We start from the raw sequence: 14,700 nt of genomic DNA on the forward strand, positions 1-14,700 counted from the left end.
CAACGTTTCAACGAGATAGTGGCATTTATTTTTTCTAACATTAAAGGTGACGTTGATATAAAAGGAATTATTTTCATGAAAATAATGAGAAGAGAGAAATCATCCATCAGAAAGGGATTTCTAGCGTCCACATATTAATTAGCGCCCACATTATTAGCATTTTTTAATTCCTCTGATTAAAAAGAATAAAAGTCGTGGTGGTCGATTTTGGCAGCAGAAAAAGTATTTAAGACTGACCCAGGTAGAGGTGCTCTTTTCAATAAAGTAATTTTGAAAGATCACGCATGAGTCGTGTCAAGTTTTCATGTCATTTTTGTTCAGTATTGTTTGGCATTTCATCATGGAAAGGCTTACGTCGGCATAACGTTTACAAATCGTTCAACTTTACAACGAAAATTCACGTTATGTGAAGAATATGTTTCGTGAGCTTCGGCCACCTTATTCTCAATACCATCAACCATCTTGAGACCCAACATTCAGTATTGGATAATATTCGGCCGAATAGACCACGTCCAGAAAGCACTGAAGAATATATAACAGCCTTAGCGGAGAGTGTACACGAATACCGTGGAGAGTCGATTCGGCAACGTTCCCAGCAACTCAGACTGACTTATGTAATGACATGGCACGTTTTACGTCGAAATTTCAAATTAAAAGAGTAAAAACAGCTTATGTGTACAACTCTATGGGCTTGCAAGAAGATCCGACGTTTTCGACAAGATTTTATTCAGCGATGAAGCCGATTTCTAGCTCAATGGGTATGTAAATAAGTAAAATATCCCCATTTAGAGCGACGAGCAACCTGAAGAGATTCAAGAGGTGGTTTTTCATTGACAAAAAAACGGTTTGGTGTGGTTTGTGGGAATCTACGGTCCATATTCGTGATCGTGATCTCGGCGACATTTGGTTCAACGAAACGGCACCATATTCCACGCGTCATCGCACCAATCAATAGACTGAGAGAAGACTTCCGTGATCGGATAATTTCACGTTGTGGGCCAAGATCGTGTCACACCGTTAGACTCTTTCTTGTGGGGATTTTTAAAATCTACAGTATATCCAGACAATCACGCTTCGCTTTAGGCCTTGAATAAAATATCATCATCGCCACTTACCAGTCGAACTCAACTGATGGACCATCTGAAACGTAGCTGCGGCAAACATCTGAAAGATTACCTTTTCAAAAATGAAATGCCAAATCATGCTCCTTCGAATGATAATAAACATTTTCCATTAAATTTAAAGTTTCTGAGCTGTTTTTTTCTTTCTTTTTTATAGAAAGCCTCGCAATGGATCACCATTTTTATGCTATGAGTCAGCCATTCTTGTGCTGTTCCTAAATGATAGCTGGACGTGAACGTACGCACAAAGTTGACTATAAAACACTTTTCCACATATTTTTAAATAGTTTATCTTGCCTGTCTAGAGAAGATATCTTGGAGATCAAATGGTCTTAATTTTTTTTATTTTTTGGAGGGAGACATTTTTAAGCAATGAAAGAAATGAAGTTTTATTGTTTCCACCAATTTATATTGGCCCCAATGTCATCAAAAAGTTTGAATATTTTACACTGAATATTTCAATTTTTGCAACAAATGGCAACCATAAATTCTCTTTTAAATGCACCAGTTGAACCATTGCGGTATTTAGATTAACATAGATATGAGATAACAACGCGTTACGCTTTGTGTGAGATTTGTCAATGTCATTTCGCTTTAATTCCGGTGGAAATGCTGGTGTCACCTAAAAACATACACCAGTGCATATTCAAATAATAAGAAAAAAATTTGTTTGCCTGCAGTAATTTTTTATTCAGCTTAAAGCCAAGCATTTTGTCAACACCTGTCACAACAACATTTCCTGGTAAAAATAATCGCTGCCTGACAACAACACTTTGACAATTCCCACAATTTCAACGCCCAGCGAACCGCATGCCGAGCCCAAACTGTAAATTATGACAGTGGATTAAATTCTCATAACTATTATGAGCGCAGCACTCAGCAAACTACTCATTTTATGTTATATTTATGAAAATTGCAGTAGTTGAGTGAGTTTCGTTATTGCGGCATTATACTTTAATCGACGAGGCCTAAAGGCAGTTCAGTTCCAGTGTTGACAGTTAATTTATTTAAATTTGTCATAAAACGTGAGTATTACTTTTTAATGTGTGTAGTTAAATAATTTTTGTTTTTGCTCGATTTCAAATGTAGGTCACTGTCAATCAAAAATTGTGAAATGCGCGTATATTTCAGCAATAAGAGTATAAGCGATGAGTAAACCCACAAGTTGGAAGTAAAATTCAAATTCAAATAGACTACATGGTTTATCACTGTGAATCAGCAATATTGAAAACTTGTAATGCGAACGACTTTTTTTCCAATAAGTAAGAACTTGTCTGTTCGCAAATTCAATATTACTTGGTGTTTCGAAGGTATAAGAGTATAATTAAATAAAACTGAGTTAGAAATTGTAGTAGAAGGAAGAATTTGAAAATATGAGCCCCCATGCCATAACAAAATAAGAAATATTTTGCGTTTATTTCAGGATTTCTAAGCGCTTTCATAACCCGACATATTGAAAAATATTAACAAAACGACTTCTTTTCTATAAATCTTTCAATTTTGTAGAATACGTTCTTAAATTGACACTAGGAATATGCAAAATGTTTAGGAAAAAAAAAAAAAAAAATTCCAACCTAAAAGCGATCTTTGACGCCGACGAAAAAGGTCATCCACTGCTATTATGATTCCGACCTTCTTTATTTGATAATGATCGGATCCTTGTCATTCAATTCTCAGAAGAATCACAGCAGCAAATCCGAAGTAGCATGGACTTTTAAGAAAAACTCTAAAGTGATTGAATTGAGCAACTACACTTTAAATGGCTGTAACCCTAAAAATAACTGAGATTTTGGCACTTTAGTGCATTATATATTTAAACATTTGATGGTACCTCACAATGTTAGTAGTGACCAATGTCAGAAATTTTGAAATTTAGTTCACAAAATACTTAGTCGTATAGATGACTTAGTTACCGGTTGTATACTTCTCATTTACTTTGTATCTAGAGACTTCAAGATTTATGTCCCGCACTAAATTTTCCTGCAACTATCTTTTGTATTTATACTGTGCAATGTTAGTTAAGAATTTAACATTTCGTTAATTTTTTTTAAATGTATTTTTGCGCTTGTTAACGAGTCTCAACTTCCACTACATTGTGATATAAGCGTACTCATTGTGTGTATCTAAATGAGAATGCAATATGTGCATCTATAGAGGCATTCTACAGTGATATCCTCGACATAATTATCAGGTTTATAGTTTTTCGGGAAAATATCACAATCCATAATATTTTTATTTGTGGGCCTACAAAGTTTCCAGCTCTAATTTTCGCCTACGAAGCTTAAAAAAAAGTTGAAATATTTGACAGTTGATCATCAGATTGGAGTTACCAAACTCTCAGAACTATAAACTTCATTACTCTTTTCTCATTTTATTACCAGCGTACAACAATTTAGTCATACATTTTCTTTCTCGTTTTAAGTAATTCGCCGCAAATATGGCGAAACGAGTCAATGTCTCTTGTACAACTTCTCCAAGGCACTTTGTACTGGCTAAAATTAAGAAACTTATTGTCTCTCTCTCAAATTTTCGAACACATACTGTTGTATGCAAAGATCGATGAAAGTGACACTATCTCCTGTGCTCTTCCCTCTCTTTCGATGGCAACAGCCCGCGAAAATTGATATTATATAGGAGCAAAATACAAAAATTGTCAATTCTTGTATATTCATATATGTATTATATTGTATTCATATATATTTGCTGACAAAACCAAAATACTATTAGTAAAACCTATGCGAAAAACAAAATAGTTTTTTTTATTGGGCTGTGTTCTTAGGGTTATTTTAGTAATGGAAGTTGGTAATTTTTTTTTTTTTTGGACGAAATTACTTGTCACCTTAGTATCTCTACTTACATTTTTCAATAGCCTTTTTTTGACACTAGTGAGACGTGTCAAACTGTCATGTTATGTTTTTTAGTATTGCTTAGCGTACTGAGCGTACTATTCACAACATCATCTTGAGACGCAGCATTCACTATTGAATAATATTCGATCAAATAGACCACGTAAAGCGCGCAGTGACGAAAATATATAGCAGAAAAAAGCAAAATCGCCGCATTTGAGACAAACAGCAAACTGAAAATATTCAAGGCTGCCATTTCATGCAGAAAAAGCAACGGTTTTGTGTAGCTTGTGGGCCGGTGGAAACATCGGTTCATATTTCTTCAATTCGATGCCGGTGTGAATGTAACTCTCAATGGCGATCATTATCGCACCATGATAACCGACGCTTCATGCCTGAAATTGAAGCTCAGGATCTCGGCGACATTTGGTTTCAACAAGACGGTCGATTAGTCACCAAGATTGTGTGATATAACACATGTTCTTTTGAATGGTAATAAACATTACTCACTAAATTTGAAGTTTGTGTTTTATTTATTTAAAAAAGTACCTTTAKAACATTTTGACAATGATATTACATTTTGATAACATTTGATTAATAAGCGATATCCTGGTGAAATTTCTACAGCTTTTAAACTAAAAATAAACTCGGGCCTGATAGTAGGATTTTTTGTTTTTCAAAAATTTTGATTTTTTCTCAAAAATTTAGACAAAAATTTCCTGAGGCCGCCATTTTGTTAATTTTTGAAAAAAAATCCTTCGATCAGGACCGAGTTTATCTATTTATAAAACTAATTTTTTTTTTGTCGGATTGACTTTAGATGAATCTCCTAGAACTTATAATTGTCACCGCAAGTACCTTTGTTTGGAACAGGGTCAACAGATTCTATAATAATGCCATATTACTACTTTTGTAAAATAACACGCTTTAATAGCAAAAAAAAAAAAAAGACTAAAAATTCTCATTTTTTCGTGGCACTGACTACCCCTAAACCCTTAATTAAATATGTAAAGTATTTACGTAGAACCTTAGCTATTATAAGCTGCTCATATTAGGTTAGTGTATCGGTGGCGTATGAGTAACATACTATTTTAAAATTTATTCAACACTTTGCCAGAGAAATATTATATTTGTATATTACAAAGTACATACTTACTTATAAAACTATTTGGAAAGAGATTACATTTTGTAACTTGTTAAGTAACTAAATATTAGTTAACTTCAGAAATATGATTTATTGACTAACAAATTGTCTGAAATAATTAGTATATAATAGGGCAGGACCTTTATAGGTAGTACTAACATTTTAATTGTATTTATTTAAAACAAGCGCTTGAGGTTGGCATCTACGCTACTGTAAACGGTGACGACACATGCAGTTTTGCGTCATATGGAAGAGCGTTGGGATAAGCAGACCAACAAGACAAGCTGTACCAGACACTTCTTCTTCTTAATTGGCGTAGACACCGCTTACGCGATTATAGCCGAGTTAACAACAGCGCGCCAGTCGTTTGTTCTTTTCGCTACGTGGCGCCAATTGGATATTACAAGCGTAGCCAGGTCCTTCTCCAGCTGGTGCTTCCAACGGAGTGGAGGTCTTCCTCTTCCTCTGCTTCCCTTGGCGGGTACAGCGTCGAATACCTTCAGAGCTGGAATATTTTCACCAATCGGACAACATGACCTAGCCAGCGCASCCGCTGTCTTTTAATTCGCTGAACTATGTCAATGTCGTTCCATCGAATGCGATATTCGTCATGGCCAACGCGCAAAGGACCATAAATMTTTCGCACAACTTTTCTCTCGAAAACTCGCAACGTCGACTCATCTGTTGTTGACATCGTCCAAGCCTCTGCACCATATAGAAGGACGGGAATTATGTGGTACTTATGAAGTTTGGTTTTTGTTCTTTGCTTCTCAATTGCCTACTCAGTCCGAAGTAGCACCTGTTGGCAAGAGTTATCCTGCGTTGGATTTCTAAGCTGACATTGTTGGTGCGGTTTACGCTGGTTCCGAGATAGACGAAATTATCTACGATTTCAAAGTTATGAATGTCAACAGTGACGTGACTTATTACTTTGTTAAATGGGAAGTAGACATGGCGAGGGTTCAAGTTCATTCTTTCCTCACAATAATGCAACGTAATGTCGGCGTAATGTTATAAATCAAATTTGGTTGAATGTGGTGGAGTATTTCCTGAGAAATACAATATTAACTAACGGTTGGTGGTACCACGCCCATCGTCATGTTGTGACAGGCTCCTATGATGCCTTTCTATATCATATACGAAGAGAAATGGAATGCATACGACGTATTTATTTAGTGAATCATCGCACAGTGTATGATGAGGAGCTAAAAAACTATTTTTTTTAGCAAGTTTGAGTGATTCATCTTTTGGTGTTTTGAGATATATGTATGTATATTTAACCCTCCAAATTATAATGATGCAACTTATTTTATGGCTTAGTTGTATATAATTTTATAAGTTTTCCATTATATATAAGTATTTTATGGAAGTAGTAATAATGCAATTTTGTCTGTCTGCTATACCAACCTCCATATGTTATCATGCATACCAAGTCACAAATTTTTCTCCAGCTAATTCAGTTCGTCTCGTCATCCTATGATAAGGATAGTACATATATGTAGAGGGCTTTCAATAGGCATGATATAATTTCTAATTGTCGTTTCGGCCATTTTTATAAGTCATGATCTTCATTTCATTGTATTCAGTAATGTTTACAATTTCATCATGAAAGGTATACGCCAGAAGAACGTTGACAAATAATTAAATTTTGTTATCAAAATAATAATAAATAATTAAGAAAATCATCTCTCTAATTAGGCTAACTTTCATCTGAGTGGTATGGTAAATAAACTAAAGTGTCGAAAATCCACAAATTATTCATGAAATACAATTACATTCGCCTAAATTCGAAATGAAGCTGGTGACACCGTTACTGTCAGTGGAGAGCCGTATGAATCGATCAAAATCCACTTTTTATGATCGCAATTGGTAGAAATTGATCTTGACAACATCTGGTTTCAACAAGACGGAGCTACGTGGCACACAGCACGTGCAACAACCCAAGTGTTAAGGGAAAATTTTGGAGTTTAGATTATTTCAAGAAATTGTGACTTGAAATGGGCTCCAAGAAGTTGGGATTTAACATCATAAAAACACACCTTGTTTGAATATTTGAAGTCATTGGTCTTTAGCAATAAACCAGGCTCAAGCTTACAAAGTCAATACTGAGCGTGCTTTTTATAATATATGATTTGATTTAGTGTAAAAAGTACTCGAAAATTGGGTTCACCGAATTTGATCCTGCAAAATAAATAGTGGATATAATTTGAATGATTGTATTTTTTGTATCGATTCTACTTCCTATTAAATAAAAAAAATTAGAATTTTCTTAACAATTAGTATCATTTTTAAAGAAATACTCTTATTTTTATTGGAAAACTGTTTATATATTACTTAATATCAATCTCAATTAGGTTTATGGGTCACAAAAACTAGTGTGCTTTATATCTATTATTTACTCGACTTGTTTCATGAAGAAACACATAACAGCACTTCCGCCCACAGTTAAATTTCCATCATTTATTCAACACATTAAACATTTCTAAAGCAATATGTAAACGTCCTTATAACTCACTTAAAGCAGATCACTTATCTCGAACACTCGGCGCCGCCAAGAACACAAATTTCAGGACGTGAAGAATCACAAGTCAGGCCACTAGGACAACTGCCGACAACGCTCCGCAACAACGCAGTACTGTTACACTGCGCAAAAGTGGTGGGCGTGAGACAGGTGAAGAGCTTGTTGCCATTACAGGCGCCACAGGCATTTTGGTCAGCTGCGCAATCTGCTGAGGATACAGAACCCGGCACACACCGCTTCAGGGAATGGGAAACGCACACCTCTCCGGCTGGACACTGAAAGACCTGCGATGAATCTGGTACACCTTTGTGGCAGATGAGGAATGAACTATCGCTGAGGCATGCTATACCGTTGACGCTGCAAGTATTGCACTTGGCCGATGCGGGAGAGTATAAGAGGGTTGTCGCGACGAGGCAACTCTATTAAATAATAAAAAATATTATAAAAATGTGAAGTAAGTTGTCTTTTTGTGTATATATAATATATATGTACATATGTATACACACTAACCATTAGCCAAACTTTTGTGGAAACCATTTTCGTATCTGCGTTGTACTTGTTAGGGACAACTAAATTCAACTGAATTGTGTCGTATCGCTGTTAGCTTTATAGCCGCCTCTAGATTGTTGCGTCTTCCGGCACGAATGTTGCTAACGATAAGACAAGACAATAAGACATATAGTATGAGAAAAATGCTAATTCGAATTGCGAGAAAATAGCGAAAACAAAACAAATAACGCAAATTTTGTAAAATTTTTTAATCAAATTGCGGTTTATCTCGCTCATTTATACTCTTGGGATGAAAAAGATTTATGCTAAACAGCTACCGTTTGTCAACTTCATGTGATAAACTGACTATGATAAATGGATTAGGTGTTTTCATATCAAATAAAATAGTCACAATATAATGTTAATTATTCTTTCCTAGCGATAGCGTGTTCTACCGAAAGATCATTCCGTAATGTAAGAGTTTGTTTTACAAATGATCGTCATGGGTGCTTTGGAAAAATAAATGTTTGTGTTGTACATAAATATTAACTGGCAAATATAACATTTTAAATCAAGTCGCAAGGTTGTGTATGTGCCCTTGGTCGAAATAGAAATTAGAAATAGTTTGTAATGCAGTTAAGAGTATTAAGCTTTTATCTCATCTCGATAATATAATATTTTTAACTTCCTTAAGGGGTTACATGGGTTTACGGGTTTAAAAAAATCGATCTTTTTACTATCTTCTTATATTTTAAAACACCTCTAGAATATTGCCCAAAAATTTTCAAGTTGATCCGAATAATATTTTCGGAAATACAGCCTTGAATACTTGTGCGCACGAGGCTAGTTAGGTTAAGTGCGTCGTGTTTAAACGCGTTTTTCTCGAAACTGCTTTTTTTGAGATACAAATCCTAAATACTTGAACGAAGGACTTTTATTTTTTTGGTTTCGGTTTAATTCTATTTTTTGGCCGAGCTGCATATTTCAAGTTACTGCAGGCAGCACAAATAGTAGACGTATGTCAAAACGTTGTATATAGTAGTACTTATATGACCACAAGCGGCCGCAAATACTTATACCAATGCGCTGTGATGACCCCTGCAATGTTGCTAAGCTCCCTTCTGCCCTAAAGTACGAGCTTTAAGGTCTGTCAACCACCAACACAATTCAAAGAAAACTTATGGTAGGCCTTGTGCTCTAAGACCTGAGCTATTTCTCTAGCATCCACTGCTTTAAACAATCCTTGAAGGAGCGGAATAGCTTGGGGCAGCATAGGCGGATTGTGTCTCCAGCAGGCCAACTCGTTTGCATTTTTATTTCCTTCCATTCCTATATGATCAGGTCAAAGCTGATATTGACTGTCTTCTTGCTAAAAGTCTATTTATTGCCTTCTTGCATTGCCTAATGCAATGAGTCTTTGTATTGGCCCTACGGATGTTTATAATTGCCGCTTGACTATCCACTAAAATGTTTATGGAATTGCTGCTTAGAGCACCTTCTGTTACGCCCACTATTTCGGCCTGTAAGATCGAATTGTAGTTACTTAGTTTGAAGCTGCATACTATATATGGATTAGTACAGAATACGCTTGCTCCTGTTCCTGTTTCGCCATTTCATCTCTCAGTGAATATACATATTTCTTCGCTGGTTCAATCTCTATTTCTTGGGAGTGAAAATTACATACGTGTTTCTTTCCTCGTATCTCTCCTTTACTCGGTCGGTCCAAGCTTAGTTTTTCTTATCTAGAAAACCACGGAGATACTTGAGCGAGCTCGAGAGTGAGATCGTTATATCCATTAAAGAGAACCAAAGCTGGTACAACAGAAATGTTTCCATCTATAGCATTTTAGCATAAACAAACGTTGTGCAAAATGAGAAATGCGTACTAGTTAATTCCCAAATAGTTTTCAAGGTTCTATTAAGCTCCTCAAGTTAAATTTAAATTTATCTTTCAAAATAATATCAACAATAAAGAAAATATTTGCGTCTTAGAAATGTAAGTAAATAAACAAGCAGGTATACAAATATTTGCATGTACACGCTTTTCGCATGCGTTAACCACTAAAAAGGTTATCAGTTCCATTATTCATGGCCAAAATTCCACAAAAGTTAAGAAACTGGCCGGCTAGTTTAGTAAGCTTTTGCAAGGATGAGCGGTTTCATGACCTCGAGAATTTTATTAAAAGGCCAGTTAAGTTAATAGCAGCACAGAATTTAAAAACAAGTTGTTAACTTTTCAGGAAAGATTCCATTGATGTGATTGTTTTATTGCAGGTGATTGTATGTAAGTGCAGGTTTTAGTTAGCAATATAATTTTTAAGGTTCAGTTTTTAGTTAAGCATATCGCACGGGCCTTTATCAAACACAAAAATCCGATAATAATACATATTTAAATATACGTCAATCGAAGTGTCCTGTTAGAGTTGGGTCCTTGACTAAAAATTTTAAATTATTAAAGAAATATAAAAATAACAAAATATTTGATATAACTTTCGAAAAATGTTTAAAAGATGTAGGCTGTTGCTTCGAACATACTCTCAAGTTTTTAGAAACAAGAATTTGTGTTAGCATAGTTGTCATCGCACTCTGCTTATAAGGCGGCTGATCATTATATTCTGATAACTCAAAATGTTTCAGAGTAAATTCAATAAGTAATTCAAATTAGACTATAGTACAATGCCAGCTTTAACAAGGTCCGCTGATCAGACATGTGTTACAAGAATATGACACGTCGAACGCGATCTGCAAACTTCTTCTGGAAGACTACACTGGTATCACTACTTTAAGCAAAAAACAGTAAGACTTTCTTCATAATATCAAAATTCTTAATTCATTCTTTAAAATCTATGTTGTCCTCCTCAAAGTAATCCTCTTTGGCCCCAATACATTTGTGCCGACGTTTGTTCCAACCCTCGAAACAGTTGTTAAAGTCAATTTTCGGAATATCCTTTTCTTGACCCAAATAATCTTTTAAAATTGGTTTCACTGATCCTTCCGATATTCCTACAATCCAGTAAAAACCCTGCTGTTAATCGTTAATTATCAAGCAAAAATTCCGTCATTTTATTGACGTGTTAACCTTCAGGTGATGCGAATGGCTGTCCTGGACATGGCTCAAAAACATTTTGAAGCCCGTTCAACCAAATTGAAGAAAAAAGTCTTGCGGCATTTTCGCTAGTTGGGGCTGAGAGCGCGTAGTTCTGGTTTTATTCGTCGCATCGGGTCATGCTATACCTTTTTGGAGAGCTCATTTCACGCGTTTGACTGATTGGTGTTTCTTTTAAGTTGTTCGTGAGTTACAGCGTCGCAAACATGGAGCAAAATAAAGAGAAAATACGGCATATTTTACAGTACTACAACGATAAAGGCAAAAATGCATCTCAAGCCGCCAATAAAATTTGTGCAGTTTATGGACCCGATACAGTTCCCGATACAGAAAGAGACCGGCATGGTAGCAGCCGTATCATCGGTCAAGAGCTGGGCATGAGTCATCAAAAAAAATTTTATGAACAATTAAAATTTCAATAAAAATACTGCAAGACTCTTTTGACAACCTAATATTTGTGAAATTTCGTGAGGAGAGTTGTTCAAATAACAAAGTTTTCCAGCATATTATTGATTTGGATCTATCGTTGCCAGCTATATTCTGTTGTGGTCCGATATTAGCAAATGAGCGGTTTCTACATAAGAAGTGCATGCAAATTTTCAAATAGATACTATACGTCTAAAACTGTATAGAATACACTATAAGTGGAGCAGAGAGTTGTTTATGGTTAAATCGACTCAGCTATTACCGCTGAACATTTATATACTTGTAAGATCTTCAACTTTTCCAATTAAAGATAACAAACTTCGTGGCAAGCTTAACATACCCAGTCCAGGGTATAAATATACCAATAATCAAGAGCTCATTATACCACTGATCCTTTTAAATACTCAACAACGTGCTTTCAATTATAGAAGAATTTATTTAACTAAATAAATCGTATATTTTACTTTTCTCTTTATTCATACAACAAACAATTTTAGCCTAAACAAGTATAAGCATTTCTCAACTCGAAGCAGGATGTCTTTAACTCGCAGGAGCATCAAGATCGCACTCAATTTCACCGTCTAAATAACATGCATCTACACAAATATCTCCACCTCTCCGTGCCGCACATGTTAAACCGGTCGGACACGTGCCCGTTGTAACGACTGTCGCGCCATTGCATTGAGCAAAGGTGGTGCGACTGGTGCAAACAAACGTGGGGCTGTCCGCGACACAGCCACATGTGATGTCAGTGGTCGTAGTGCAATCAGCTGGTGCGTTAGCTGCTTCCGAACATTTCATCAGCAGACTCGTACAGGTGCCACCGTTGGGGCACTCGTGGGCGGTGGTGTTGTCGGGTTGGTTGTTGAAACAAATATTGAATTGTGTCTCGCTGATACAAGCGATGCCATTGCTCCCGCAAACACCGCATGTCGCTGTCGTCTGTTGCACCAGCAAACTGACTGTCGCAAGGAGAAGCAACTAAAGGTAGAAAAATATTTAGAAAAAAAAAAAAAAATATTATTTATGGAGTATATTTCTACTTATTGCCGTCGTCGATTTTCTTACCGAAATGGAAATTTGTGTGTTGCACTTCATTTTGATTTGAATACCGTGTGTTTTTCTTGCCCAGTTAAGACTAAATTTGTTTTAATTGCTCTACCAGCTTTTTATATCGCTACTCGACAGCCAAACACAGTTGGAGAATGACAAAACACACCAAATGTAAATAAAAATCATATAAATCAGAAAATACGCACACTTTCACACGAGTTCTGTTTAAACGCGATAGCTGTGATGGTGCGTTTGTCCGCTTCGTAAAGTTCTGTTATGTTATGAATTTCAACCAGAGCAAAGTTGACGAATAAAGTATGTGAAATATGCTGATTTCTGACACAAGCCCAGTTAACTGTGAGAACTGCCGAGATATAGGTAGATATATGTCTACTGTCCTTCTAAGTCAGCGCTTTGATATCTCAATGAAGTAGTTGTTCGGTTAGATTAGGTTTAGGCAGAGCTAGAGATTACACTTGGAATACTATGTGCAGTCGATTTTTAAGCCTTAATAACAGAACTTGTGTATTCGATCTTATGAGTCAGCAAAGTCAGCCTTTACAGATTTGCCCATGCGTTTAATTTCTATTTCCACCGTCACTATGGGATATCCGAAAGTTTGATCTCACAAGTTTTCTAGCCTTTATCTTGAAAACGCAGGACACCTTCCACAGCTATCTTCCGATAAAATTCTTAACCTCACTTCCTTGTTGGAACCCCCAAAATTAGGGAGGGTAAAAAACTGACCTGTTCTCTCGACGAAACTGAATAAAAAAAAGGTCAGTTAAAAACTGATGTTAACTACGTCCTTATTGGTAAATTTTTCGAAAAGAGGGTCGAAATGCGTCTATTGGGTGCAGATTCTCTCTCACAGTAGTTTTAAAAAATCTAGATGTGAAGACCTATCGGCTTAAAGTGTGATATCTTTGGCGATCTAATGTTATTCTTGCACAATTTTTATTTAAAACTCTTTCCATCGGGAAGTAAAAACCTCTATTACAGTAATCTTATCCTTCTCAAATTTTCTTAGTCCACAGGGGCATGAATAATGCCAACTAAAGGCTGGCTTATGTATAATCAATTCCGAGGTATGTATATATTATGCTTGTTATAGTAGTAGTTCATTCAATAACTCGGCTATTCGTTTAGGCATTGATTCAAACAAGCGTTGGAGAAAATTATATTAATTTCTTCACTCCATACAGCTTCAATACTTTTTTCCATTTATTTTCGACTTTTTGGACACTTTTCTCTAATTCTCTTGCGCATATAATGCCAGCAGTTATCAATTGGATTGAGTTCTAAGCTCTTTCCTGGCCACCTGAGAGACTCAGTTCCATAAGAATTTTCATGTTTTTGGTTTGTAACCTACAAGTGTTTGTAGTGAATTATCGAAAAATCTATTCAATACTTTTACGCTTTGGTTACCGGTTTGACCTTATGGCAAGGAGCTGAATCATCGTGAGAATTAACTTTTTGGTATTTCCGGCGGGTGCAAACAAATTAAATTTGGATTGGTCAAAAAAAAAAAAATAAAAAAAATAAAAAAAATAAAAATAAAAATAATAACATTTTCCCAACAACAGTTTGGTATATTGTAAAAAAATATCTGATTTCCATTAATCCGACTTCTCATTGTGTTGACCTTTTGTTACCGCGTGCTAGTCACTAAAGGTTTATTCGCGTNTTGTTGTTGTCAGTATGCAGTAATTGGTTGAAAAACGCTTAAAATCGATTAATTTATTTTGCCAAACTGAACTTAAATTTAAAAGTGACAAAGAAATTTTAAAATTTTTGGAAAAAAATAATTTAAATTCGACCCCATCGGGCAGGGAAAAAATATTTGTTTTTGGTTAAAACCTCAACTTAGAACCGGATGAAGGAAAAAAACTGAAAAATTTAATTTTTGTCAGACATTATTACAAAAAAATGAAAATTTCTCTACTTTTTTTTCGAGTAGTTGTAATCGAATTTTAAGAGTTGCATCTCAAGGA

General features: G+C 35.5%; 2 protein-coding genes across 2 annotated transcripts; both read right to left on the reverse strand.

The window, feature by feature from the left end:
* Window positions 1-7,385: 7,385 nt before the first annotated feature.
* Window positions 7,386-8,250, reverse strand: LOC108976730. The gene is made up of 2 exons (XM_018945992.1): window positions 8,143-8,250; window positions 7,386-8,051 (listed from the first exon to the last, which is right to left on the reverse strand). The coding sequence occupies exons 1-2, from the start codon at window positions 8,167-8,169 to the stop codon at window positions 7,641-7,643; spliced, it is 438 nt and encodes a 145-aa protein (XP_018801537.1). The 5' UTR covers window positions 8,170-8,250; the 3' UTR covers window positions 7,386-7,640.
* A 3,857-nt stretch (window positions 8,251-12,107) lies between these two features.
* LOC108976736 lies at window positions 12,108-12,790 on the reverse strand. The gene is made up of 2 exons (XM_018945998.1): window positions 12,722-12,790; window positions 12,108-12,634 (listed from the first exon to the last, which is right to left on the reverse strand). The coding sequence occupies exons 1-2, from the start codon at window positions 12,749-12,751 to the stop codon at window positions 12,194-12,196; spliced, it is 471 nt and encodes a 156-aa protein (XP_018801543.1). The 5' UTR covers window positions 12,752-12,790; the 3' UTR covers window positions 12,108-12,193.
* Between the last annotated feature and the right edge of the window lie 1,910 nt (window positions 12,791-14,700).

Source organism: Bactrocera latifrons, unplaced genomic scaffold (assembly GCF_001853355.1).
Source record: "Bactrocera latifrons isolate USDA-ARS-PBARC rearing strain unplaced genomic scaffold, ASM185335v1 scaffold_8, whole genome shotgun sequence".
NCBI classification, from domain to species: Eukaryota; Metazoa; Arthropoda; class Insecta; order Diptera; family Tephritidae; genus Bactrocera; species Bactrocera latifrons.